General features: G+C 43.2%; 1 protein-coding gene across 1 annotated transcript; it reads right to left on the bottom strand.

Annotated features, from left to right (window-relative positions):
* Positions 1-745: 745 nt before the first annotated feature.
* On the bottom strand, positions 746-10,412 carry LOC123492715 (DDT domain-containing protein DDB_G0282237-like; the record flags this gene model as incomplete). The annotated part of the gene is made up of 4 exons (XM_045225598.1): positions 746-762; positions 1,188-1,211; positions 5,679-5,739; positions 10,362-10,412. Coding segments are annotated over 4 exons (153 nt in total), but the record flags the coding sequence as incomplete, so codon positions are not given.
* Positions 10,413-23,722: the final 13,310 nt, after the last annotated feature.

Here is a 23,722-nt window from a genome sequence, read left to right as displayed (position 1 = left end):
TCTTCTCCTCTATTCCGTTCTCTTCTCCTCTATTCCGTTCCTCTTCTCCTCTATTCCATTCCTTTCTCCTTTCTGTCTCTTCTCCTCTGTTCACGTTCCTCTTCTCCTCTGTTCTTTTTTCTTTCTTCTCCTCTATTCCCGTTCTCTTCTCCTTTGCTTCTCTTTCCTCTGTTCCGTTCCTCTTCTCATTTTATCTTCTCTTCTCATCTGTTCACGTTTCCTCTTCTCCTTTCGTCTTCTTTCTCCTCTATTCCGTTCCTCTTCTCCTTTTCGTTCTCTTCTCCTCTATTCCGTTCCTCTTCTCTTCTATTCCACGTTCCTCTTCTCCTCTATTCCGTTCCTCTTCTCCTCTATTCCGTTCCTCTTCTTCTCTATTCCATTCCTCTTCTCCTCTATTCCATTCCTCTTCTCCTCTATTCCACATTTCTCTTCTCCTCTCTATTCCTTCCTCTTCTCCTCTATTCCTTCCTCTTCTCCTCTATTCCACTTTCCTCTTCTCCTCTATTCCACGTTCCTCTTCTCTCTATTCCGTTCCTCTTCTCCTCTATTCCATTCCTCTTCTCCTCTATTCCATTCCTCTTCTCCTTTTTTCTCTTCTCCTCTATTCCATTCCTCTTCTCCTCTATTCCATTCCTCTTCTCCTCTATTCCACGTTCCTCTTCTCTCTATTCCATTCCTCTTCTTCTCTATTCCATTCCTCTTCTCCTCTATTCCATTCCTCTTCTCCTCTATTCCACTTTCTCTTCTCTTTCCTCTTCTCCTCTATTCCATTCCTCTTCTCCTCTATTCCATTCTCTTCTCCTCTATTCCATTCCTCTTCTCCTCTATTCCACGTTCCTCTTCTCCTCTATTCCACTTCCTCTTCTCCTCTATTCCATTCCTCTTCTCCTTTCTTCTCTTCTCCTCTATTCCACATTCCTCTTCTCCTCTATTCACTTCCTCTTCTCCTTTCAGCTTCTCTTCTCCTCTATATTCGCGGGTAGCTTAGTGGTGGGCGTTGTGCCATACTCGAAGATGCTGGTTCTAATCCCCAGCCACTATAAAAATTGTCGATGTGCTCGTAAGCAGGCACTAACCTAATTGCTCCTGTAAATTCGGCTCTGATCTCTGCTCAAATGACTAAAATGTAAATGTAAGTTGCGCTCCTCTTCTCCTCTATTCCACATTCCTCTTCTCTTTCGCGCTACTCTTCTCCTCTTCTTCCTCTTCTCCTTTCGGTTTTGCTATTTCTCTCTGTTCCGTTCATCTTTCTCATTTTGCTTATCTTCTCCTCTGTTCCGTTTCCTCTTCTCATTTGTTCGCTTTCTCTTTCCATCTGTTCCGTTCCTCTTCTCTTCCTTTGCGTTCTCTTTCCTGTTCCGTTTCCTCTTCTCCATCTGTTCTTCCTCTTCTCCTCTGTTCCGTTCCTCTTCTCCTCTGTTCCACGTTCCTCTTCTCCTCTATTCCGTTCTCTCTTCTCCTCTGTTCCGTTCCTCTTCTCCTCTATTTCACGTTTCCTCTTCTCATCTGTTCCGTTTCCTCTTCTCCTCTGTTCACGTTCCTCTTCTCCTTTGCGGCTATCTTTCTCCTCTGTTCCGTTCCTCTTCTCCTCTTTCGTTCATCTTCTCTTTACCTCTCTTCTCCTCTATTCCGTTCCTCTTTTCTTGCGCTTCTCTTCTCCTCTATTCCTTCCTCCTCTCTTTCTTCTTCTCTATTCCCGTTCCTCTTCTCCTTTGCTTCTCTTTCCTCTGTTCCGTTCTCTTCTCTTGGGCTATCTTCTCCTCTGTTCCGTTCCATCTTCTCCTTTGCGCTTTCCTCTTCTCCTCTATTCCATTCATCTTCTCCTCTATTCCGTTCCTCTTCTCCTTTCTTCCTCTTCTCCTCTATTCCGTTCCTCTTCTCCTCTATTCCACGTTCCTCTTCTCCTCTATTTCCATTCCTCTTCTCCTCTATTCCGTTCCTCTTCTCCTTTGCTTCTCTTCTCATCTGTTCTTCATCTTCTCCTTCCGTTCTCTTTTCATTTTTGCTTCCTCTTCTCCTCTGTTCCGTTTCCTCTTCTCATTTCTTTCATCTTCTCATCTGTTCACGTTTCATCATCTCCTTTTCGCTATTTTCTCTATTCCGTTTCTTTTTTTTTTCTTCTCATCTTTCCGTTCCTCTTCTCTTGCTTCTCTTCTCCTCTATTCCCGTTCCTCTTCTCCTCTATTCCACTTCCTCTTCTCCTCTATTCCTTCTCTTCTCCTCTACTTCCATTCTCTTCTTCTCTATTCCATTCCTCTTCTCCTCTATTCCATTCTTCTTCTCCTCTATTCCTTCTCTTCTCCTGCTTCTCTTCTCCTCTATTCCGTTCCTCTTCTCTCTATTCCATTCCTCTTCTCCTCTATTCCGTTCCTCTTCTCCTCTATTCCATTCCTCTTCTCCTCTATTCCACGTTCCTCTTCTCCTCTATTCCTTCTCTTCTCCTCTATTCCGTTCCTCTTCTCTTTCTTCTCCTCTATTCCATTCCTCTTCTCCTCTATTCTTCCTCTTCTCTCTATTCCACATTCCTCTTCTCCTTTCGCCTTCTCTTCTCCTCTATTCCTTCCTCTTCTCCTTTAGCTTCTCTTCTCCTCTATTCCATTCTCTTCTCCTCTATTCCATTCCTCTTCTCCTCTATTCCATTCCTCTTCTCCTCTATTCCGTTCCTCTTCTCTCTATTCCACTTCTCTTCTCCTCTATTCCATTCATCTTCTCCTCTATTCCACTTTCCTCTTCTCCTTTATTCTCTTCTCATCTATTCATTCTCTTCTCCTCTATTCCACTTCCTCTTCTCCTCTATTCCACTTCCTCTTCTCCTCTATTCCATTCCTCTTCTCCTCTATTCCGTTCCTCTTCTCCTCTATTCCATTCTCTTCTCTCTATTCCATTCCTCTTCTCCTTTACCTTCTCTTCTCCTCTATTCCATTCCTCTTCTCCTCTATTCCATTCCTCTTTCCTCTATTCCATTCCTCTTCTCCTCTATTCCGTTCCTCTTCTTCTCTATTCCATTCCTCTTCTCCTCTATTCCACGTTCCTCTTCTCCTCTATTCCACATTCTCTTCTCCTTTACGCTTCTCTTCTCCTCTATTCCGTTCCTCTTCTCCTCTATTCCATTCCTCTTCTCCTCTATTCACGTTCCTCTTCTCCTCTATTCCATTCCTCTTCTCCTCTATTCCATTCCTCTTTCCTCTATTCCGTTCCTCTTCTCCTTTGCTTCTCTTCTCCTCTATTCACATTCCTCTTCTCCTCTATTCCACATTCCTCTTCTCCTTTACGCTTCTCTTCTCCTCTATTTGGCTCTTGCTTCCTTACATCTTTCTTCCGTAATCTGTCGGTGCTTAACACTTTGCCTTTGCTCTCGTCTTTTAAATCTTTTCGTTCTCTTCTTCTCTATTCATTCCTCTTCTCCTCTGTTCCGTTCCTCTTCTCCTTTTATTTCATCTTCTCCTTTACCTTCTCTTCTCCTCTGTTCCGTTCCTCTTCTCCTTTTCGCTTCTCTTCTCCTCTGTTCACGTTCATCTTCTCATTTTTGCTTTTCTTTTCTGTTCCGTTCCTTTTCCTTTTTCGTTCATCTTTTCCTCATTCTCTTCTCCTCTATTCCGTTCCTCTTCTCTCATCGTTCATCTTCTCATCTGTTCCGTTCCTCTTCTCCTCTGTTCCGTTTCCTCTTCTCCTCTGTTCCGTTTCATCTTTCCTCTGTTCCCGTTCCTCTTCTCATTCCGTTCCTCTTTTCCTCTTTCACGTTCCTCTTCTCATTTGTCGCCTTTCTTCTCCTCTATTCCGTTCCTCTTCTCATTTGCTTCTCTTTCTCATCTGTTCACGTTCCTCTTCTCATCTATTACTTATCTTCTCCTCTTTCCGTTCCTCTTCTCCTTTGCGCTTCTCTTCTCCTCTATTCACGTTCCTCCTCTCTTTCGCTATCTTCTTCTGTTCACGTTCATCTTTGTCATTTTGCGCTTCTCTTCTCCTCTATTCACGTTCCTCTTCTCCTTATTCCGTTCTCTTCTCCTCTATTCCTTCCTCTTTTCCTTTCTCTCTTCTCCTCTATTCCCTTCCTCTTCTCCTCTATTCTTCCTCTTCTCCTCTGTTCCGTTCTCTTCTCCTCTATTCCGTTCCTCTTCTCCTCTATTCCTTCCTCTTCTCCTCTATTCACGTTCCTCTTCTCCTCTATTCCACTTCCTCTTCTCCTCTGTTCCTTCCTCTTCTCCTCTATTCGTTTCTTCCTTCTCTTCTCCTTTGGCTTCTCTTCTCCATCTATTCCACGTTCCTCTTCTCCTTTCTTCTCTTCTCCTCTGTTCCGTTCCTCTTCTCTTGTTCTTCTCTATTCCGTTCTCTTCTCCTCTATTCCTTCCTCTTCTCCTCTGTTCCACGTTCCTCTTCTCCTTTTCTTCTCTTCTCCTCTATTCCATTCCTCTTCTCCTCTATTCCACGTTCCTCTTCTCCTTTATTCCGCTTTCCTCTTCTCCTCTATTCCGTTCCTCTTCTCCTCTATTCCATTCCTCTTCTCCTCTATTCCACGTTCCTCTTCTCCTCTATTCCATTCCTCTTCTCCTCTACGTTTTCTTCTCCTCTATTCACATTCCTCTTCTCCTCTATTCCCGTTCCTCTTCTCCTCTATTCCCGTTCTCTTCTCCTCTATTCCATTCCTCTTCTCCTCTGTTCCATTCCTCTTCTCCTCTATTCCACGTTCCTCTTCTCCTTTATTCCGTTCTCTTCTCCTCTATTCCGTTCCTCTTCTCCTCTATTCCGTTTCCCTCTTCTCCTCTATTCCATTCCTCTTCTCCTCTATTCCCCGTTCTCTTCTCCTCTATTCCCATTCTCTTCTCCTCTATTCACGTTCCTCTTCTCCTCTGTTCCACTTCCTCTTCTCCTCTATTCCCGTTTCTCTTCTCCTCTATTCCGTTTCACTTCTCTATTTCATGTTTCTTCTCCTCTATTCCATTCCTCTTCTCCTTTCGCTTCTCTTCTCCTCTATTCCACGTTCCTCTTCTCCTCTATTCCATTCTCTTCTCCTTGCTTTCTTCTCCTCTATTCCGTTCCTCTTCTCCTCTATTCCGTTCCTCTTCTCTCTATTCCACGTTCCTCTTCTCTCTATTCCTTCCTCTTCATTTTCTCTTCTCATCTATTCCACGTTTCCTCTTCTCCTCTATTTCCTTCATCTTCTCCTCTATTCCGTTCTCTTCTCCTCTTTTGCGTTCTCTTCTCCTCTGTTCCACTTTCCTCTTCTCTCTATTTCTTTCTCTTCTCCTCTATTCCACGTTCCTCTTCTCCTTTAGCTTCTCTTCTCCTCTGTTCACGTTCCTCTCTCCTTTACTTCTCTTCTCATCTGTTCCGTTCCTCTTCTCCTCTATTTCTTCTCCTCTGTTCCTTTCTCTTCTCATTTCTTCTCTTCTCCTCTATTCCCTTCCTCTTCTCCTCTTCTTCTCCTCTATTCCGTTCCTCTTCTCCTCTATTCCTTCCTCTTCTCCTCTATTCGCTTCTCTTCTCCTCTATTCTTCCTCTTCTCCTCTATTCCTTCCTCTTCTCCTCTATTCCATTCCTCTTCTCCTCTGTTCACGTTCCTCTTCTCCTTTATCGCCTTCTCTTCTCCTCTATTCCGCGTTCCTCTTCTCCTCTATTCCCGTTCCTCTTCTCCTCTATTCCACGTTCCCTTCTCCTTTGCTTTCTTCTCCTCTATTCACGTTTCATCTTTCTCATTTTATTGCTATCTTCTCCTCTTTCCCGTTCCTCTTCTCCTTTAGTGGCTTCTCTTCTCCTCTGTTCCCGTTCCTCTTCTCCTCTGTTATTTCTTCTCCTCTGTTCCGTTTCCTCTTCTCTTGCTTCTTCTCCTCTGTTCCCATTCCTCTTCTCCTCTATTCGTTTCCTCTTCTCTTGTTCACTTCTCCTCTATTCCGTTCCTCTTTCCTTTAGGCTCTTCTCTCTATTCCACGTTCCTCTTCTCCTTACTCTTTTCTCTCTCTTCTCCTCTATTCCTTCCTCTTCTCCTCTATTTTCTCTTCTCCTCTATTCCGTTCCTCTTCTCTTATTCTTTTTTCCTTATTCCACGTTCCTCTTCTCCTCTATTCCATTCCTCTTCTCCTCTATTCCGTTTCATCTTCTCCTCTATTCCCGTTCCTCTTCTCCTCTGTTCCACTTTCCTCTTTCCTCTATTCCACGTTCCTCTTTCCTTTTTCTTTCTCCTATTCCCGTTTCCTCTTCTCCTTTTTTCTCATTTTTCCTCTTCTCCTCTATTCCGTTTCATCTTCTCCTCTATTCCATTCCTCTTCTCCTTTTGCTTTTCTCATTATTCCCGTTTCTCTCCTCCTTCTGTCCTTTCTCTTTTTTCTGTTCCGTTCCTCTTCTCTTTCGCTTCTTTCTCCTCTATTCCGTTCCTCTTTCCTCTATTCCGTTCCTCTTCTTCTTTCTACTTTCTCTTCTCCTCTTTCCTTCTCTTCTCTCTATTCACGTTCCTCTTCTCCTCTATTCCGTTCCTCTTCTCCTCTGTTCACGTTTCTTTCTCATCTGTTTCGTTCTCTTTCCTTATTCATTTCTCTTCTCCTTCTTTCCGTTCACTCTTCTCCTCTATTCCATTCCTCTTCTCCTCTATTCCTTCCTTTCTCCTCTATTCCGTTCCTCTTCTCCTCTATTCGTTCCTCTTCTCCTTTCCGTTTCTTCTCCTCTATTCACGTTCCTTCTCCTCTGTTCCGTTCCTCTTCTCCTCTATTCCCATTTTCTTCTCCTCTATTCCACTTTCCTCTTCTCCTCTATTTCGTTCCTTTCTTTCTATTCCATTCTCTTCTCCTTCCTCTTCTCCTCTGTTCACATTCCTCTTCTCCTCTATTCCATTCCTCTTCTCCTCTATTCACGTTTCTCTTCTCCTCTATTCCATTCTCTCTTCTCCTCTATTCCATTCCTCTTCTCCTCTATTCCATTCCTCTTCTCCTCTATTCGCGTTCCTCTTCTCCTTTTCCATTTCTTCTCCTCTATTCCCGTTCCTCTTCTCTCTATTCCATTCTCTTCTCCTTTTTCTTTTTTTCTTCTTCTCTTTTCATTCCTCTTCTCCTCTATTCACGTTCCTCTTCTCCTCTGTTCACGTTCCTCTTCTCCTCTATTCTTCTCTTCTCCTCTGTTCCGTTCATCTTTTTCTCTGTTCTTCTCTTCTCATTTCGCGTCTCTTCTCCTCTGTTCTTACTTTTTTTCTCCTCTGTTCACTTCCTCTTCTCTTTGTATTCTCTTTCTCTATTCCGTTCTCTTCTCACTCTATTCGTTCTCTTCTCTATTCTTCTTTTCCTCTATTCCACGTTCCTCTTCCTTTTTCTTCTCTCTTTCCTTCTCTTCTCTTTTACCTCTTTTCTTCTCTCTTTCTCTGTTAGTTCCTCTTCTCTTTCGTTTTTCTCATCTATTCTTTCTCCTTGTTCTTCTCCTCTATTCACGTTCCTCTTCATCATCTATGCTTCTCTTCTCCTCTATTCCACGTTCCTCTTCTCCTATTCCCGCATTCCTCTTCTCCTCTATTCCTTCCTCTTCTCTCTATTCCGTTCCTCTTCTCTCTGTTCTTCCTCTTCTCCTCTATTCGTTCTCTTTCTTCGCTTTATCTTCTCTCTATTCCTTTCTTCTCCTTATTCCGTTCCTCTTCTCCTTTTTTTCTCCTCTGTTCCGTTCCTCTTCTCCTTTGCTTCTCTTCTCCTCTGTTCCGTTCCTCTTTCTTTCTCATTTCTCCTCTATTCACGTTTCATCTTTTCATTTGCGCTCTTCTCCTCTTTCCGTTCTTCATTTCGGTTCTTCTTCTCCTCTGTTCCGTTTCATCTTCTCATTTGACTTCTTTCTCCTCTGTTCCGTTCCTCTTCTTTGTCTATTTCTTTTTTCATCTCTTATTCTCTTCTCCTCTATTCCACGTTCCTCTTCTCTTCCTTCTCCTCTATTCCATTCCTCTTCTCCTCTGTTCCGTTCCTCTTCTCCTCTATTCCGTTCCTCTTCTCCTCTATTCCATTCCTCTTCTCCTTTATCCTTCTCTTCTCCTCTGTTCCCGTTCCTCTTCTCCTCTATTCACGTTCCATCTTCTCCTCTATTCCCGTTCATCTTTTCATCTATTCCGTTCCATTTCTCTGTTCTTCCTCTTTCCTCTGTTCCTTTCATCTTTCCTCTATTCCGTTCTCTTCTCCTCTGTTCCGTTCCTCTTCTCCTCTGTTCGTTTCCCTCTTCTCCTCTATTCACGTTCCTCTTCTCATTTTTTTTTCACTTTCTCTTCTCCTCTGTTCCCGTTTCCTCTTCTCCTTTGCACTTCTCTTTCATCTATTCCACGTTCCTCTTCTCCTCTATTCCTTCTCTTCTCTTTTTCCTCTTCTCCTCTATTCCATTTCCTCTTCTCCTCTATTCCATTCCTCTTTCCTCTATTCGTTCATCTTCTCCTCTTCTATCTTCTCTTCTCTCTTTTTCCTCTATTCCGTTCCTCTTCTCCTCTATTCCGTTCCTCTTCTCATCTGTTCCGTTCCTCTTCTCCTCTGTTCCGTTCCTCTTCTCCTTTCCTTCTCTTCTCCTCTATTCCATTCCTCTTCTCCTTTCGCTTCTCTTCTCCTCTATTCCGTTCCTCTTCTCCTCTATTCCGTTCTCTTCTCCTCTATTCCACGTTCCTCTTCTCCTCTATTCCACGTTCCTTTTCCTCTATTCACGTTCATCTTCTCTCTTTCCTTCCTCTTCTCCTCTATTCCGTTCCTCTTCTCCTTTCTTTCTTCTCTCTATTCCATTCCTCTTCTCCTCTATTCCATTCCTCTTCTCCTCTATTCCATTCCTCTTCTCCTTTATACCTTCTCTTCTCCTCTATTCCACGTTCCATCTTCTCCTTTATTCGACTTCTCTTCTCCTCTATTCCACATTCCTCTTCTCCTCTTTTTCCTCTTCTCCTCTATTCCATTCCTCTTCTCCTCTGTTCCGTTCCTCTTCTCCTCTATTCCGTTCCTCTTCTCACTCTATTCCTTTCCTCTTCTCCTCTATTCACATTCCTCTTCTCCTCTATTCCTTTCTCTTCTCCTCTGTTCCATTCTCTTCTCTCTATTCCCGTTCCTCTTCTCCTCTATTCACGTTCTCTTCTCCTCTATTCTTATTCTCTCCTCTGTTCCACGTTCTCTTCTCCTCTATTCGTTCCTCTTCTCCTCTTCGCATTCTCTTCTCCTCTATTCCGTTCCTCTTCTCCTTTCGCTTCTCTTCTCTCTGTTCCACGTTTCTTCTCCTCTTTTCCTTTTCTTCTCTCTATTCCGTTCATCTTCATTTGCTCTCTTCTCCTCTATTTTTTCTCTCTCTTCGTTTTCTTCTCATCTGTTCGTTCCTCTTTTCGTTCCTATCTTCTCACTCTGTTCCGTTCCTCTTCTCATTTTGCCTTCTTTCTCCTCTATTCCGTTCTCTTTCATTATTTGCGTTTCTTCTATCTATTCCACGTTTTTCTTCTCCTCTATTCGTTCCTCTTCTCCTTTGGCTTCTCTTCTCTCTTTCCGTTCCTCTTCTCCTCTATTCCGTTCCTCTTCTCCTCTATTCCCGTTCCTCTTCTCCTCTATTTCTTCTCTTCTCCTCTTTTCGTTCTCTTTCCTCTATTCCGTTCCTCTTCTCTTATTCTCTTCTCCGTTTACTTCTCTTCTCCTCTATTCCACGTTCCTCTTCTCATTTTGCTTCTCTTCTCCTCTGTTCGTTCCTCTTCTCTCTATTCCTTCCTCTTCTCCTCTATTCCATTCCTCTTCTCCTCTATTCCACTTCCTCTTCTCCTCTATTCCTTCCTCTTCTCCTCTATTCCATTCCTCTTCTCCTTTAGCTTCTCTTCTCCTCTATTCCACATTCCTCTTCTCCTTTAATTCTCTTCTCCTCTATTCCACTTCCTCTTCTCCTTATTCTCTTCTCCTCTATTCCATTCCTCTTCTCCTCTATTCCATTCCTCTTCTCCTCTATTCCATTCCTCTTCTCCTCTATTCCACATTCCTCTTCTCCTTTAGCACTTCTCTTCTCCTCTATTCCACTTCCTCTTCTCCTCTATTCCCATTCCTCTTCTCCTCTATTCCATTCCTCTTCTCCTCTATTCCATTCCTCTTCTCCTCTATTCCATTCCTCTTCTCCTTTTTCGCTTCTCTTCTCCTCTATTCCACGTTCCTCTTCTCCTCTATTCCACGTTCCTCTTCTCCTCTATTCCGTTCCTCTTCTCATTTCCTTTCTTCTCCTCTATTCCGTTCCTCTTCTCTCTATTCCGTTCCTCTTCTCCTCTGTTCCGTTCCTCTTCTCCTCTATTCCATTCCTCTTCTCCTCTATTCCACTTTCCTTTCTCCTCTATTCACGTTTCATCTTCTCCTCTATTCCGGTTCTCTTCTCCTCTATTTCCATTCCTCTTCTCCTCTATTCCACTTCCTCTTCTCCTCTATTCCATTCCTCTTCTCCTCTATTCCATTCCTCTTCTCCTCTTTCCATTCCTCTTCTCCTCTATTCCACTTCCTCTTCTCCTTTCCGCTTCTCTTCTCCTCTATTCCGTTCCTCTTCTCCTCTATTCCCGTTCCTCTTCTCCTCTATTCCACTTCCTCTTCTCCTCTATTCACATTCCTCTTCTCCTCTATTCCCGTTCCTCTTCTCCTTTCCTTTCTTCTCCTCTATTCCATTCCTCTTCTCTTTAACTTCTCTTCTCCTCTATTCCGTTCCCTCTTCTCCATTTCTCTTCTCCTCTATTCACGTTCCTTTCTCCTCTATTCACGTTCCTCTTCTCCTCTATTCACGTTCCTCTTCTCCTCTATTCACATTCTCTTCTCCTCTATTCCCGTTCCTCTTCTCCTCTATTCCACGTTCCTCTTCTCCTTTCTTCTCTTCTCCTCTATTCACGTTCCCTTTCTTTTTTCGCTTCTCTTCTCCTCTATTCCGTTCCTCTTCTCTCTTTGCTTCTCTTCTCCTCTATTCCACGTTTCCTCTTCTCTCTTTCCTTCCTCTTCTCCTCTATTCCACGTTCCTCTTCTCTTATGCTTCTCTTCTCCTCTGTTCCGTTTCCTCTTCTCCTTTACGTCTCTTCTCCTCTATTCCACGTTCCTCTTCTCCTCTATTCGTTCCTCTTCTCCTTTCGCGTTTCTCTTCTCATCTATTCACGTTTCCTCTTCTCCTCTATTCCGTTCCTCTTCTCCTCTATTCCCGTTTCCTCTTCTCCTCTGTTGTTCCTCTTCTCCTTTGTTCGCTTCTCTTCTCCTCTATTCCCGTTCCTCTTCTCATTTCGCCTCTTCTCCTCTGTTCACGTTCCTCTTCTCCTCTTCTCTTCTCCTCTTCACTTCTCTTCTCTTTTACGTTCCTCTTCTCCTTTGACGCTTCTCTTCTCCTCTATTCCACGTTCCTCTTCTCCTTTCTTCTCTTCTTCTATTCCACGTTCCTCTTCTCCTTTCGTGGCTTCTCTTCTCCTCTATTCCGTTCCTCTTCTCATTTAGTTCTCTTCTCCTCTATTCCATTCCTCTTTCTCTTCTCATCTGTTCTCTCTTCATTTTCTCTTCTCCTCTATTCCGTTTCTCTTCTCCTCTATTCCACTTCCTCTTCTCATTTAGCGCTTCTCTTCTCCTCTATTCCATTCCTCTTCTCCTCTATTCCATTCCTCTTCTCTCTATTCCGTTCCTCTTCTCCTCTATTCCATTCCTCTTCTCCTTTCCTTTCTTCTCCTCTATTCCGTTCTCCTTGTTCTCTTCTCATTCCTTCTCTTTCCTCTATTCCACGTTCCTCTTCTCCTTTAGTCGACTTCTCTTCTCCTCTATTCACGTTCCTCTTCTCCTTTCATCTTCTCTTCTCCTCTATTCCGTTCCTCTTCTCCTTTTTCATTCTCTTCTCCATCTATTCCGTTCCTCTTCTCCTCTGTTCATCGTTCCTCTTCTCCTCTTTTCACTTCCTCTTCTCCTCTGTTCCGTTCCTCTTCTCCTCTGTTCGTTCCTCTTCTCCTTATTGTTCTCTTCTCCTCTGTTCCGTTCTCTTCTCATCTATTCCGTTCCTCTTCTCCTCTATTCCGTTTCTCTTCTCCTCTTTCCGTTCCTCTTCTCCTCTATTCCACGTTCCTCTTCTCCTTTGCCTTCTCTTCTCCTCTATTCGTTCCTCTTCTCCTTCGCCTTCTCTTCTCCTCTATTCCACGTTCCTCTTCTCCTCTTTTTTCCTCTATTCCGTTCCTCTTCTCCTTTAATTCTTCTCCTCTGTTCCACGTTCCTCTTCTCCTCTATTGCTTCTCTTCTCCTTATTCCGTTCCTTTTTTCGCTTCTCTTCTCCTCTATTCACGTTTCCTCTTCTCCTTTACGCTTCTCTTCTCCTCTATTCCGTTCCTCTTCTCCTCTATTCCCATTCCTCTTCTCCTTCCGCTTCTCTTCTCCTCTATTCCATTCCTCTTCTCCTCTATTCCATTTCCTCTTCTCCTCTATTCCACGTTCCTCTTCTCCTCTATTCCACGTTCCTCTTCTCTTTCATTCTCTTCTCCTCTATTCCACGTTCCTCTTCTCCTCTATTTTCTCTTCTCCTCTATTCACGTTCCTCTTCTCCTCTATTGTTCCTCTTCTCCTCTATTCCTTTTCCTCTTCTCCTCTGTTCCGTTTCTCTTCTCCTCTATTCCGTTCCTCTTCTCTCTTCTATTCTCCTCTTTTTCTCTTCTCTATTCACGTTCCTCTTCTCCTCTATTCCACTTCCTCTTCTCCTCTATTCCACGTTCCTCTTCTCCTCTATTCCGTTCTCTTCTCTCTATTCCACGTTCCTCTTCTCCTCTGTTCCATTCCTCTTCTCCTCTATTCCGTTCCTCTTCTCCTCTATTCCCGTTCCTCTTCTCCTTTTGCTTTCTTCTCTCTATTCCCGTTCCTCTTCTCCTTTGCTTCTCTTCTCCTCTATTCCGTTCCTCTTCTCCTTTAGGCCTCTTCTCCTCTATTCCGTTCCTCTTCTCCTCTATTCCGTTCCTCTTCTCCTTTGCGCTTCTCTTCTCCTCTATTCCACGTTCCTCTTCTCCTCTGTTCCGTTCCTCTTCTCCTCTATTCCCGTTCTCTTCTCCTCTGTTCCACGTTTCCTCTTCTCCTCTATGTTCCTCTTCTCCTCTATTCCCTTCCTCTTCTCATTTGTGCCTTCTCTTCTCCTCTATTCACGTTCCTCTTCTCCTCTATTCCACGTTCCTCTTCTCCTCTATTCGCTTTCTCTTCTCCTCTGTTCCACGTTCCCTTCTCCTTTGTTCGCTTCTTCTCCTCTATTCACTTTCATCTTCTCCTCTGTTCGTTCTCTTCTCCTCTGTTCCACGTTCCTCTTCTCCTCTGTTCACTTCTCTTCTCCTCTATTCGCTTCCTCTTCTCCTTTGCTTCTCTTCTCCTCTATTCCCTTCCTCTTCTCTCTGTTCCATTCCTCTTCTCTCTTTTCGCTTCTCTTCTCCTCTATTCCACATTCCTCTTCTCCTTCACGCTTCTCTTCTCCTCTATTCCACATTCCTCTTCTCTTTCTTCTCCTTTCACTTTTCTTCTCCTCTATTCCCGTTCCTCTTCTCTTTAGCCTTCTCTTCTCCTCTATTCCCCGTTCCTCTTCTCCTCTTTTCTTCTCTTCTCCTCTATTCCACGTTCCTCTTCTCCTTTACTTCTCTTCTCCTCTATTCCACATTCCTTTCTCCTCTATTCACGTTCATCTTCTCCTCTATTCACGTTCCTCTTCTCCTCTGTTCCGTTTCATCTTCTCCTCTATTCCATTCCTCTTCTCCTTATTCCGTTTCATCTTCTCCTCTATTCCACGTTTTCCTCTTCTCCTCTATTCCGTTCCTCTTCTCCTTTCTTTCTCTTCTCCTCTATTCCATTCCTCTTCTCCTCTATTCACGTTTCCTCTTCTCTCTATTCCGTTCCTCTTCTCCTCTGTTCCACGTTCCTCTTCTCATTTTTCTTCTCCTCTATTCCGTTCCTCTTCTCTTTCGCTTCCTCTTCTCCTCTATTCCATTCCTCTTCTCTTTAGCTTCTCTTCTCCTCTATTCCGTTCCTCTTCTCCTCTATTCGCGTTCTCTTCTCCTCTATTCGCGTTTCTCTTCTCCTCTATTCCTTCCTCTTTCCTCTATTCACATTCCTCTTTCATCTATTCCATTCCTCTTCTCCTCTATTCCCGTTCCTCTTCTCCTCTATTCCCGTTCCTCTTCTCCTCTTTCCATTCTCTTCTCCTCTATTCCGTTCCTCTTCTCCTTTCTTTCTTCTCCTCTATTCCGTTCCTCTTCTCCTCTGTTCCACGTTCCTCTTCTCGTCTTTAGGCATTTCTTCTCCTCTATTCCATTCCTCTTCTCATCTATTTCTCTTCTCATCTGTTCTTTCTCTTCTCCTCTATTCCATTCCTCTTCTCTTTACATTTCTCTTCTCCTCTATTCACATTCCTCTTCTCCTCTGTTTACGTTTTATTCGTTCTCTTCTCCTCTGTTCACATTCTCTTTCTTTCGCTTCTCTTCTCCTCTATTCCGTTCTCTCTTCTCCTCTGTTCCGTTCATCTTCTCATCTGTTGTTTCTCTTCTCCTCTATTCCCTTCCTCTTTCATTTTACATTCTCTTCTCCTCTGTTCCCTTTCCTCTTCTCTTTGCGACTTCTCTTCTCCTCTATTCCCGTTCCTCTTCTTTCGACTTCTCTTCTCCTCTGTTCCCGTTTCCTCTTCTCCTCTATTCCATGTTCTCTTCTCCTCTATTCCGTTCCTCTTCTCCTCTGTTCCATTCCTCTTCTCCTCTATTTCGTTCTCTTCTCCTCTGTTTCGCGTTCCTCTTCTCCTCTTTCTTCTCTCTTCTTTCATCTGTTCTCGTTCATCTTCTCTTCTTCATTCCTCTTCTCCTCTATTCGGTTCATCTTCTCCTCTATTCGCTTCCTCTTCTCATCTGTTCCGTTCATCTTCTCTCTTTCTTCATCTTTTATGTTTCTCTTCTCTCTTTCACGTTTCCTCTTCTCATTTCTCTCTTCTCCTCTATTCACGTTCCTCTTCTCCTCTTTTGGCGTTCTCTTCTCCTCTGTTCACGTTCCTCTTCTCCTCTATTGCATTCCTCTTCTCCTCTATTCCCGTTCATCTTCTCCTCTATTCTTCTCTTCTCCTCTGTTCCACGTTCCTCTTCTCCTCTATTGTTTCCTCTTCTCCTCTATTCCGTTCCTCTTCTCCCTCTATTCCTTCCTCTTCTCCTCTATTCCGTTCCTCTTCTCATCTGTTCCGTTCCTCTTCTCCTCTATTCCATTCCTCTTCTCCTCTATTCCGTTTCCTCTTCTCCTCTATTCCGTTCCTCTTCTCCTCTATTCCACGTTCCTCTTCTCCTTTACGCTTCTCACTCTATTCCATTCCTCTTCTCCTCTATTCCATTCCTCTTCTCCTCTATTCCACTTCCTCTTCTCCTCTATTCCACTTCCTCTTCTCCTCTATTCCGTTCCTCTTCTCCTTTAACGCTTCTCTTCTCCTCTATTCCGTTCCTCTTCTCCTCTATTCCCATTCTCTTCTCCTCTATTCCGTTCCTCTTCTCCTCTATTCCATTCCTCTTCTCCTCTATTCCACTTCCTCTTCTCTCTATTCCACATTCCTCTTCTCCTCTATTCCGTTCCTCTTCTCCTTTCTATCTTCTCCTCTATTCCGTTCTCTTCTCTCTATTCCGTTCCTCTTCTCTCATTCGTTTCCTCTTCTCATTTCGTTTATCTTCTCCTCTGTTCCGTTCCTCTTCTCATTTTTGCTTCTCTTCTCATCTGTTCACGTTTCCTCTTCTCATTTGCTATTTCTCATCTGTTCCGTTTCATAGCTTCTCATTTCTTCTTCTCTCATTCCGTTCTCTTCTCCTCTATTCCACGTTTTCCTCTTCTCTTCGGTCTTCTCATCTGTTCCGTTCATCTTCTCCTCTGTTCGTTCCTCTTCATCTATTCCGTTCCTCTTCTCCTCTATTCACGTTTCTCTTCTCCTTGTTTTCTCCTCTATTCACGTTCCTCTTCTCCTTTGGCTTCTCTCATCTGTTCACTTCTTTCTCCTCTTTCCGTTCCTCTTCTCCTTCTTCTCTTCTCCTCTATTTCACGTTTTCCTTTTCGTCTCTTCTCCTCTATTCCGTTCCTCTTCTCATTTTGCATTCTCTTCTCCTCTATTCACGTTCCTCTTCTCCATTTTTCCTTCTTTTTTTTTTTCCGTTCCTCTTCTCTCTATTCGTTCCTCTTCTCCTCTGTTCCGTTTCATCTTCTCCTCTATTCATTCATCTTCTCCTTCTGCATTCTCTTCTCTCTATTCCCGTTCCTCTTCTCTTTCGCTCTCTTCTCCTCTGTTCACGTTCCTCTTCTCTTTGATTCTCTTCTCCTCTATTCCGTTCCTCTTCTCCTTTATTCTTTCTACGTTCTTCTCCTTATTCACGTTCCTCTTCTCTTAGCGCTTCTCTTCTCTTATTCACGTTCTCTTCCCTTTTTCTTTCTCCTCTGTTCTTCATCTTCTCCTTTTCTTATTCCTTCCTCTTCATCATTTGCGACTTTTCTCCTCTTCTTCCTCTTCTATTCACTTCTCTTCTCCTCTGTTCCGTTCTCTTCTATTTGCTTCTTCTCCTCTATTCCGTTCCTCTTCTCCTCTATTCCGTTTCCTCTTCTCCTCTATTCCTTCCTCTTCTCTCTATTCCCGTTTCCTCTTCTCTTTGCGTTCTCTTCTCCTCTATTCCACGTTCAGCTTTTCCTTTCCTCTTCTCCTTTACACTTCTCTTCTCCTCTATTCACGTTCCTCTTCTCCTCTATTCCGTTTCTCTTCTCCTCTATTCACGTTCCATCTTCTCATTTGGTGCTATCTTCTCCTCTATTCCATTCTCTTCTCATCTGTTCCGTTCTCTTCTCCTTATTCCGTTCCTCTTCTCCTCTGTTCCCTTCCTCTTCTCCTCTATTCCATTCCTCTTCTCCTCTATTCCACGTTCCTCTTCTCCTCTGTTCCATTCCTCTTCTCCTCTATTCCCTTTCCTCTTCTCCTCTATTCCACGTTCATCTTCTCCTCTGTTCCATTCCTCTTCTCCTCTATTCCGTTCATCTTCTCCTCTATTCCTTCCTCTTCTCCTCTATTCATTCCTCTTCTCCTCTGTTCCAGTTTCCTCTTCTCATCTGTTCGTTCCTCTTCTCCTCTATTCGTTTCTCTTCTCCTCTATTCCGTTTCCTCTTCTCTTTTTTCTCTTCTCTCTATTCCATTCCTCTTCTCCTCTTTCCGTTCTCTTCTCCTCTTTCTTTTCTCTTCTCTGTTCCTTTTCTTCTCCTTATTCTCTCTTCTCCTCTTTCCTTCCTCTTCTCTCTATTCACTTCCTCTTCTCATCTGTTCCGTTCCTCTTCTCCTCTATTCCGTTCCATCTTCTCCTCTATTCACGTTCTCTTCTCCTCTATTCACGTTCATCTTCTCCTTTAGCGCTTCTCTTCTCCTCTATTCCACTTCCTCTTCTCCTTTCGTTCTCTTCTCCTCTATTCCACGTTCCTCTTCTCCTCTATTCTTCTCTTCTCCTCTATTCCATTCCTCTTCTCTTCTATTTCTTCTCTTCTCCTCTATTCCATTCCTCTTCTCCTTTATCTCCTCTATTCCACGTTCCTCTTCTCCTCTATTCCATTCCTCTTCTCCTCTGTTCGTTCCTCTTCTCCTCTATTCCGTTCTATCTTCTCCTCTGTTCCATTCCTCTTCTCTCTTTCGTCCTCTTCTCCTCTGTTCCGTTCCTCTTCTCCTTGATCTCTTCTCCTCTATTCCGTTCCTCTTCTCCTCTGTTATTTTCTCTTTCGCTTCTTCTCTCTATTCCGTTCATCTTCTCTTGTTGTTTTTCTCTCTTTCGCTCTCTTTCTCTGTTCGTTCTCTTCTCCTTGTCTTTCTCTTTCCTCTTTCACGTTCCTCTTCTCATTTCATCTTTCTTCTTCTCTTCTCTTTTCCCTTCACTTCTCCTTTTTCTCTTCTCCTCTTTCCACGTTCCTCTTCTCCTTTATGCTTCTTTCTCCTCTGTTCCGTTCCTCTTCTTCATTCTTTTCTTCTCATCTATTCCGTTCCTCTTCTCCTTTCGCGTTCTCTTCTCCTCTATTCCGTTCCTCTTCTCTTTCTTTCTCTTCTCCTCTATTCGTTTCCTCTTCTCCTCTATTTACTTCTCTTCTCTCTATTCCTTCTCTTTCCTCTATTCACGTTCCTCTTTCCTCTATTCCGTTCTTTTCCTCTATTCCCTTCCTCTTCTCTCTTTTCTTTCTATCTTTCATCTTTCTTTCTTTTCTTATTCCGTTCCATCTTTCTTTTTTCTTTCATCTGTTCACGTTCCTCTTCTCTTTTGCTTTCTTTCATCTGTTCCTTTCATCTCTCTCATTGTTTTTTCCTCTGTTCCGTTTCCTCTTCTCATTTGCGCTTCTCTTCTCCTCTATTCCACGTTCCTCTTCTCCTCTATTTCACGTTTCTCTTCTCCATCTATTCCACTTCCTCTTCTCCTCTATTCCACGTTTTCTTCTCCTCTATTCCGTTCCTCTTCTCCTCTATTCTTCTCTTCTCCTCTATTCCACGTTCTCTTCTCCTTTAGCGCTTCTCTTTCCTCTTTCCACGTTCCTCTTCTCCTCTGTTCGTTCTCTTCTCCTCTATTCCGTTCTCTTCTTCTATTCACTTCCTCTTCTCCTCTATTCCTTTTCCTCTTCTCTTCTATTCCATTCCTCTTCTCCTCTTTTTCTCGTTTCATCTATTTCTCTTCTGTTCGCTTCTCTTCTCCTCTATTCCACGTTTCATCTTCTCCTCTATTCTCGTTCATCTTCTCCTCTGTTCACCCTCTTCTCCTCTTTCCTTCATCTTCTCCTCTGTTTCCATTCTCTTTATCATCTGTTCGTTCATCTTCTCCTCTATTCACGTTCATCTTCTCCTCTTTTGTTCCTTTCTCACTCTATTCGCATTCCTCTTCTCATCTGTTCTTCTCTTCTCCTCTGTTGTTTCATCTCATCATTCATCTTTCCTCTTTCCGTTCTCTTCTCCTCTTTCCCTTTCATCTTCTCCTCATTCCCTTCTCTTCTCCTCTTTCACGTTTCTTCTCTCTGTTCACGTTCATCTTCCTCCTCTGTTGTTTCTTCTCATTGTTGTTCCTCTTTCTTTATTTCTCTCTGTTCTTCCTTTCTCTCTTTCCTTCTCTTCTCCTCTATTCACGTTCCTCTTCTCCTTTATGTTCTTCTCCTCTATTCCACGTTCTCTTTCCTTTGTTCTTTATCCTCTCGTTTCCTCTTCTCCTTTCTTTTTCTTTCTTGTTTTCTCTTTTTTTCCGTTTTCTTCTCCTCTATTCCCGTTTCTTTCTCCTTTTCGCTATATCTTCTCCTCTATTCCATTCCTCTTCTCCTCTATTCACGTTCCTCTTCTCATCTGTTCCGTTCCTCTTCTCTCTTTCCACTCTTCTTCTTTTCTCTCTTCTCTTTCCGTTTCATCTCTTCGTTTTTTTTGTCCTCTATTCCTTCTTTCTTTCTTCTTTCTCTGTTCCCGTTCATCACTCTTTTTTTCTTCTCTCTATTCCGTTCATCTTCTCCTTTGGCGACTATCTTCTCATCTGTTCACGTTCCTCTCTCCTTTTAGCTTCTCTTCTCCTCTGTTCCACGTTCCTCTTCTCCTCTATTCATTTCTTTTCTTCCTCTTCTCCTCTATTCACATTCCTCTTCTCCTCTATTCCACTTCCTCTTCTCCTCTATTCCATTCCTCTTCTCATCTACTCTTTCTCCTCTATTCCATTCTCTTCTCCTCTATTCCACGTTTCCTCTTCTCCTCTATTCCATTCCTCTTCTCCTCTATTCACATTCCTCTTCTCTCTATTCCATTCCTTTCTCTTCTCATTTTCATTCTCTTCTCCTCTATTCATTCCTCTTCTCCTTTATACTCTTCTCCTCTATTCCACGTTTCGTCTTCTCCTTAACGTTTCCTCTTCTCTTTTCATTTCTCTTCTCCTCTATTCCACATTCCTCTTCTCCTCTTCACTTTCTCTTCTCCTCTATTCCACATTTCATCTTCTCATTTGCTTCTTCTTCTCCTCTATTCCATTCCTCTTCTCCTTTTCTTCTTCATCCTCTATTCCCTTTCCTCTTCTCCTCATTCCGTTCCTCTTCTCCTCTATTCCACGTTCCTCTTCTCCTTTGTCACATTCTCTTCTCCTCTATTCCACATTTCTCTTCTCCTCTATTCCACATTCCTCTTTCCTTACGTTTCTCTTCTCCTCTATTCCACATTCCTCTTCTCCTCTATTCCATTCCTCTTCTCCTCTATTCACGTTCCTCTTCTCCTCTATTCCACATTCCTCTTCTCCTTTGGCACTTTTTCTCCTCTATTCCCATTCCTTCTCCTTCTCCTCTTCTCTCCTCTTCCATTCTCTATCCTTACTGCTCTTCTCCTCTATTCACATTCCTCTTCTCCTTTAGTGCTTCTCTTCTCATCTATTCCACATTTCCTCTTCTCCTTTAGCTTCTCTTCTCCTCTATTCCACATTCCTCTTCTCCTTTATGCTTCTCTTCTCCTCTTTCGTTTCCTCTTTCCTTATTCCACATTCCTCTTCTCATCTGTTCACGTTCCTCTTCTCCTCTATTCCATTCATCTTCTCCTCTATTCACGTTCCTCTTCTCTCTATTCCACATTCCTCTTCTCCTCTTTCCCCTTCCTCTTCTCCTCTATTCCATTCCTCTTCTCCTCTATTCCACATTCCTCTTTCCTTTACTTCTCTTCTCCCTTTCCACATTCCTCTTCTCCTCTATTCACGTTTCTCTTCTCCTCTATTCCACATTCCTCTTCTCCTCTATTCACATTCCTCTTCTCCTCTATTCCATTCCTCTTCTTCTCTATTCCATTCCTCTTCTCCTTTACGCTTCTCTTCTCCTCTATTCTCATTCCTCTTCTCCTCTATTCCTTTCCTCTTCTCCTCTATTCCACACTTCCTCTTCTCCTCTATTCCATTCCTCTTCTCCTCTATTCCATTCCTCTTCTCCTTTATTGTTCTCTTCTCCTCTATTCCATTCCTCTTCTCCTCTATTCCGTTCCTCTTCTCCTCTATTCCACATTCCTCTTCTCCTCTATTCCACATTCCTCTTCTCCTCTATTCCATTCCTCTTCTCATCTTTCACATTTCTCTTCTCCTCTATTCCACATTCCTCTTCTCCCTCTATTCCACATTCCTCTTCTCCTCTATTCCATTCTCTTCTCCTCTATTCCACATTCCTCTTCTCCTCTATTCCATTCCTCTTCTCCTCTATTCCATTCCTCTTCTCCTCTATTCCACATTCCTCTTCTCCTCTATTCCCATTCCTCTTCTCCTTTCCACGTTCTCTTCTCCTCTATTCCCATTCCTCTTCTCCTCTATTCCATTCCTCTTCTCCTCTATTCCACATTCCTCTTCTCCTCTATTCCACATTCCTCTTCTTCTCTATTCCATTCCTCTTCTCCTCTATTCCATTCCTCTTCTCCTCTATTCCACATTCCTCTTCTCCTTTACCTTTCTCTTCTCCTCTATTCACGTTCCCTCTTCTCCTCTATTCCACATTCCTCTTCTCCTCTATTCCCATTCCTCTTCTCCTCTATTCCACATTCCTCTTCTCCTCTATTCCACATTCCTCTTCTCCTCTATTCCACATTCCTCTTCTCCTTTAACCTTCTCTTCTCCTCTATTCCACATTCCTCTTCTCCTCTATTCCACATTCCTCTTCTCCTCTAACGCTTCTCTTCTCCTCTATGGGTTGCGGATCTTGTGGTACGTTGTGCCACTCGAAGTTTCGCTGGTTCTAATCCCACCGACTGGTGAAGAATCTGTCGATGTCCGCACTTAACCTAATTGCTCCTGTAGTGCTCTGGATGGGCGTCTGCTAAATGACTAAAATGTAAATGTTTAAATGTTAGCTTCTCTTCTCCTCTATTCCATTCTCTTCTCCTCTATTCCGTTCCTCTTCTCCTTTCACGCTTTCTCTTCTCCTTTGCCACTTCTCTTCTCCTCTATTCACGTTCCTTTCTCTTTTGCAGCTTCTTCTCTGTTCCCCGTTCCCTCTTTCATTCATTTGTTTCTTTCTTCTCCTCTATTTCCATTCCTCTTCTCCTTTGCACTTCTCTTCTCCTCTATTCCATTCCTCTTCTCCTCTTTCGTCCTCTTCTCCTTTCGTTCTCTTCTCCATCTATTCCACATTCCTCTTCTCCTCTATTCCATTCCTCTTCTCCTCTATTCACATTCCTCTTCTCCTCTATTCCACATTCCTCTTCTCCTTTTCGCTTCTCTTCTCCTCTATTCCACATTCCTCTTCTCTCTATTTCACGTTTCTCTTCTCCTCTATTCCACATTCCTCTTCTCCTTTTCTCTATCTTCTCCTCTATTCCACATTCCTCTTCTCCTTTCTATCTTTCTCCTTGCACTTCTCTTCTCCTCTATTCCACATTTCCTCTTCTCCTTTTGCGTCTTCTTCTCCTCTATTCCCATTCCTCCTCTCCTTTCAAGCTACTCTTCTCATCTATTCTTCCTCTTCTCCTTTCGCTTCTCTTCTCCTCTATTCCACATTCCTCTTCTCCTTTCCTTCTCTTCTCCTCTATTCCACATTCCTCTTCTCCTTTAGCGCTTCTCTTCTCCTCTATTCCCTTTCTCTTCTCCTCTATTCCACATTCCTCTTCTCCTTTAACGCTTCTCTTCTCCTCTATTCCACGTTCCTCTTCTCCTCTATTCCACGTTCCTCTTCTCCTCTATTCCGTTCCTCTTCTCCTCTATTCCACATTCCTCTTCTCCTTTAGCGCCTACTCTTCTCCTCTATTCACGTTCCTTTCTCCTTTATGCACTTCTCTTCTCTTTCACACTTCTCTTCTCCTCTGTTCCACGTTTCTCTTCTCCTTTTCCGCGTTTCTCTTCTCCTCTGTTCCGTTCCTCTTCTCCTTTAATGCTTCTCTTCTCCTCTATTCCACATTTCCTCTTCTCCTTTAATGCTTCTCTTCTCCTCTATTCACATTCCTCTTCTCCTTTAATTTCTCTTCTCCTCTATTCCACATTCCTCTTCTCCTCTATTCCACGTTCCTCTTCTCCTCTATTCACATTCCTCTTCTCCTCTATTCCATTCCTCTTCTCCTCTATTCCACATTCTCTCTTCTCCTCTATTCCCATTCCTCTTCTCCTCTATTCCACATTCCTCTTCTCCTTTCGCTTCTCTTCTCCTCTATTCCACATTCCTCTTCTCCTCTATTCCACATTCTCTTCTCCTTTACCTTCTCTTCTCCTCTATTCCACATTCCTCTTCTCCTTTAGCGCTTTCTCTTCTCCTCTATTCCACATTCCTCTTCTCCTTTAACGCTTCTCTTCTCCTCTATTCCTTCCTCTTCTCCTTTACGCTCTCTTCTCCTCTATTCCCATTCCTCTTCTCCTTTTACGCTTCTCTTCTCCTTTTACACTTCTCTTCTCCTCTATTCCACATTCCTCTTCTCCTTTCGCTTCTCTTCTCCTCTATTCCACGTTTCCTCCTCTCCTTTAATGCTTCTCTTCTCCTCTATTCCACATTTCCTCTTCTCCTTTACGCTTCTCTTCTCCTCTATTCCACATTCCTCTTCTCCTTTACTGCTCTCTTCTCCTCTATTCCACATTCCTCTTCTCCTTCTCACGTTCTCTTCTCCTCTATTCCACATTTCTCTTCTCCTCTATTCCACATTCCTCTTCTCCTTTAACACTTCTCTTCTCCTCTATTCCACATTCCTCTTCTCCTCTATTCCACATTCCTCTTCTCCTCTATTCCACATTCCTCTTCTTCTCTATTCCACATTCCTCTTCTCCTTGCTTCTTCTCTTCTCCTCTATTCCATTCCTCTTCTCCTTTACGCTTCTC

This window comes from Coregonus clupeaformis, chromosome 2 (genome assembly GCF_020615455.1).
Source record: "Coregonus clupeaformis isolate EN_2021a chromosome 2, ASM2061545v1, whole genome shotgun sequence".
Taxonomy (NCBI): Eukaryota; Metazoa; Chordata; class Actinopteri; order Salmoniformes; family Salmonidae; genus Coregonus; species Coregonus clupeaformis.
Note: the sequence above shows the minus strand (reverse complement) of the source record. Positions and strands in the feature narration are given on the sequence as shown.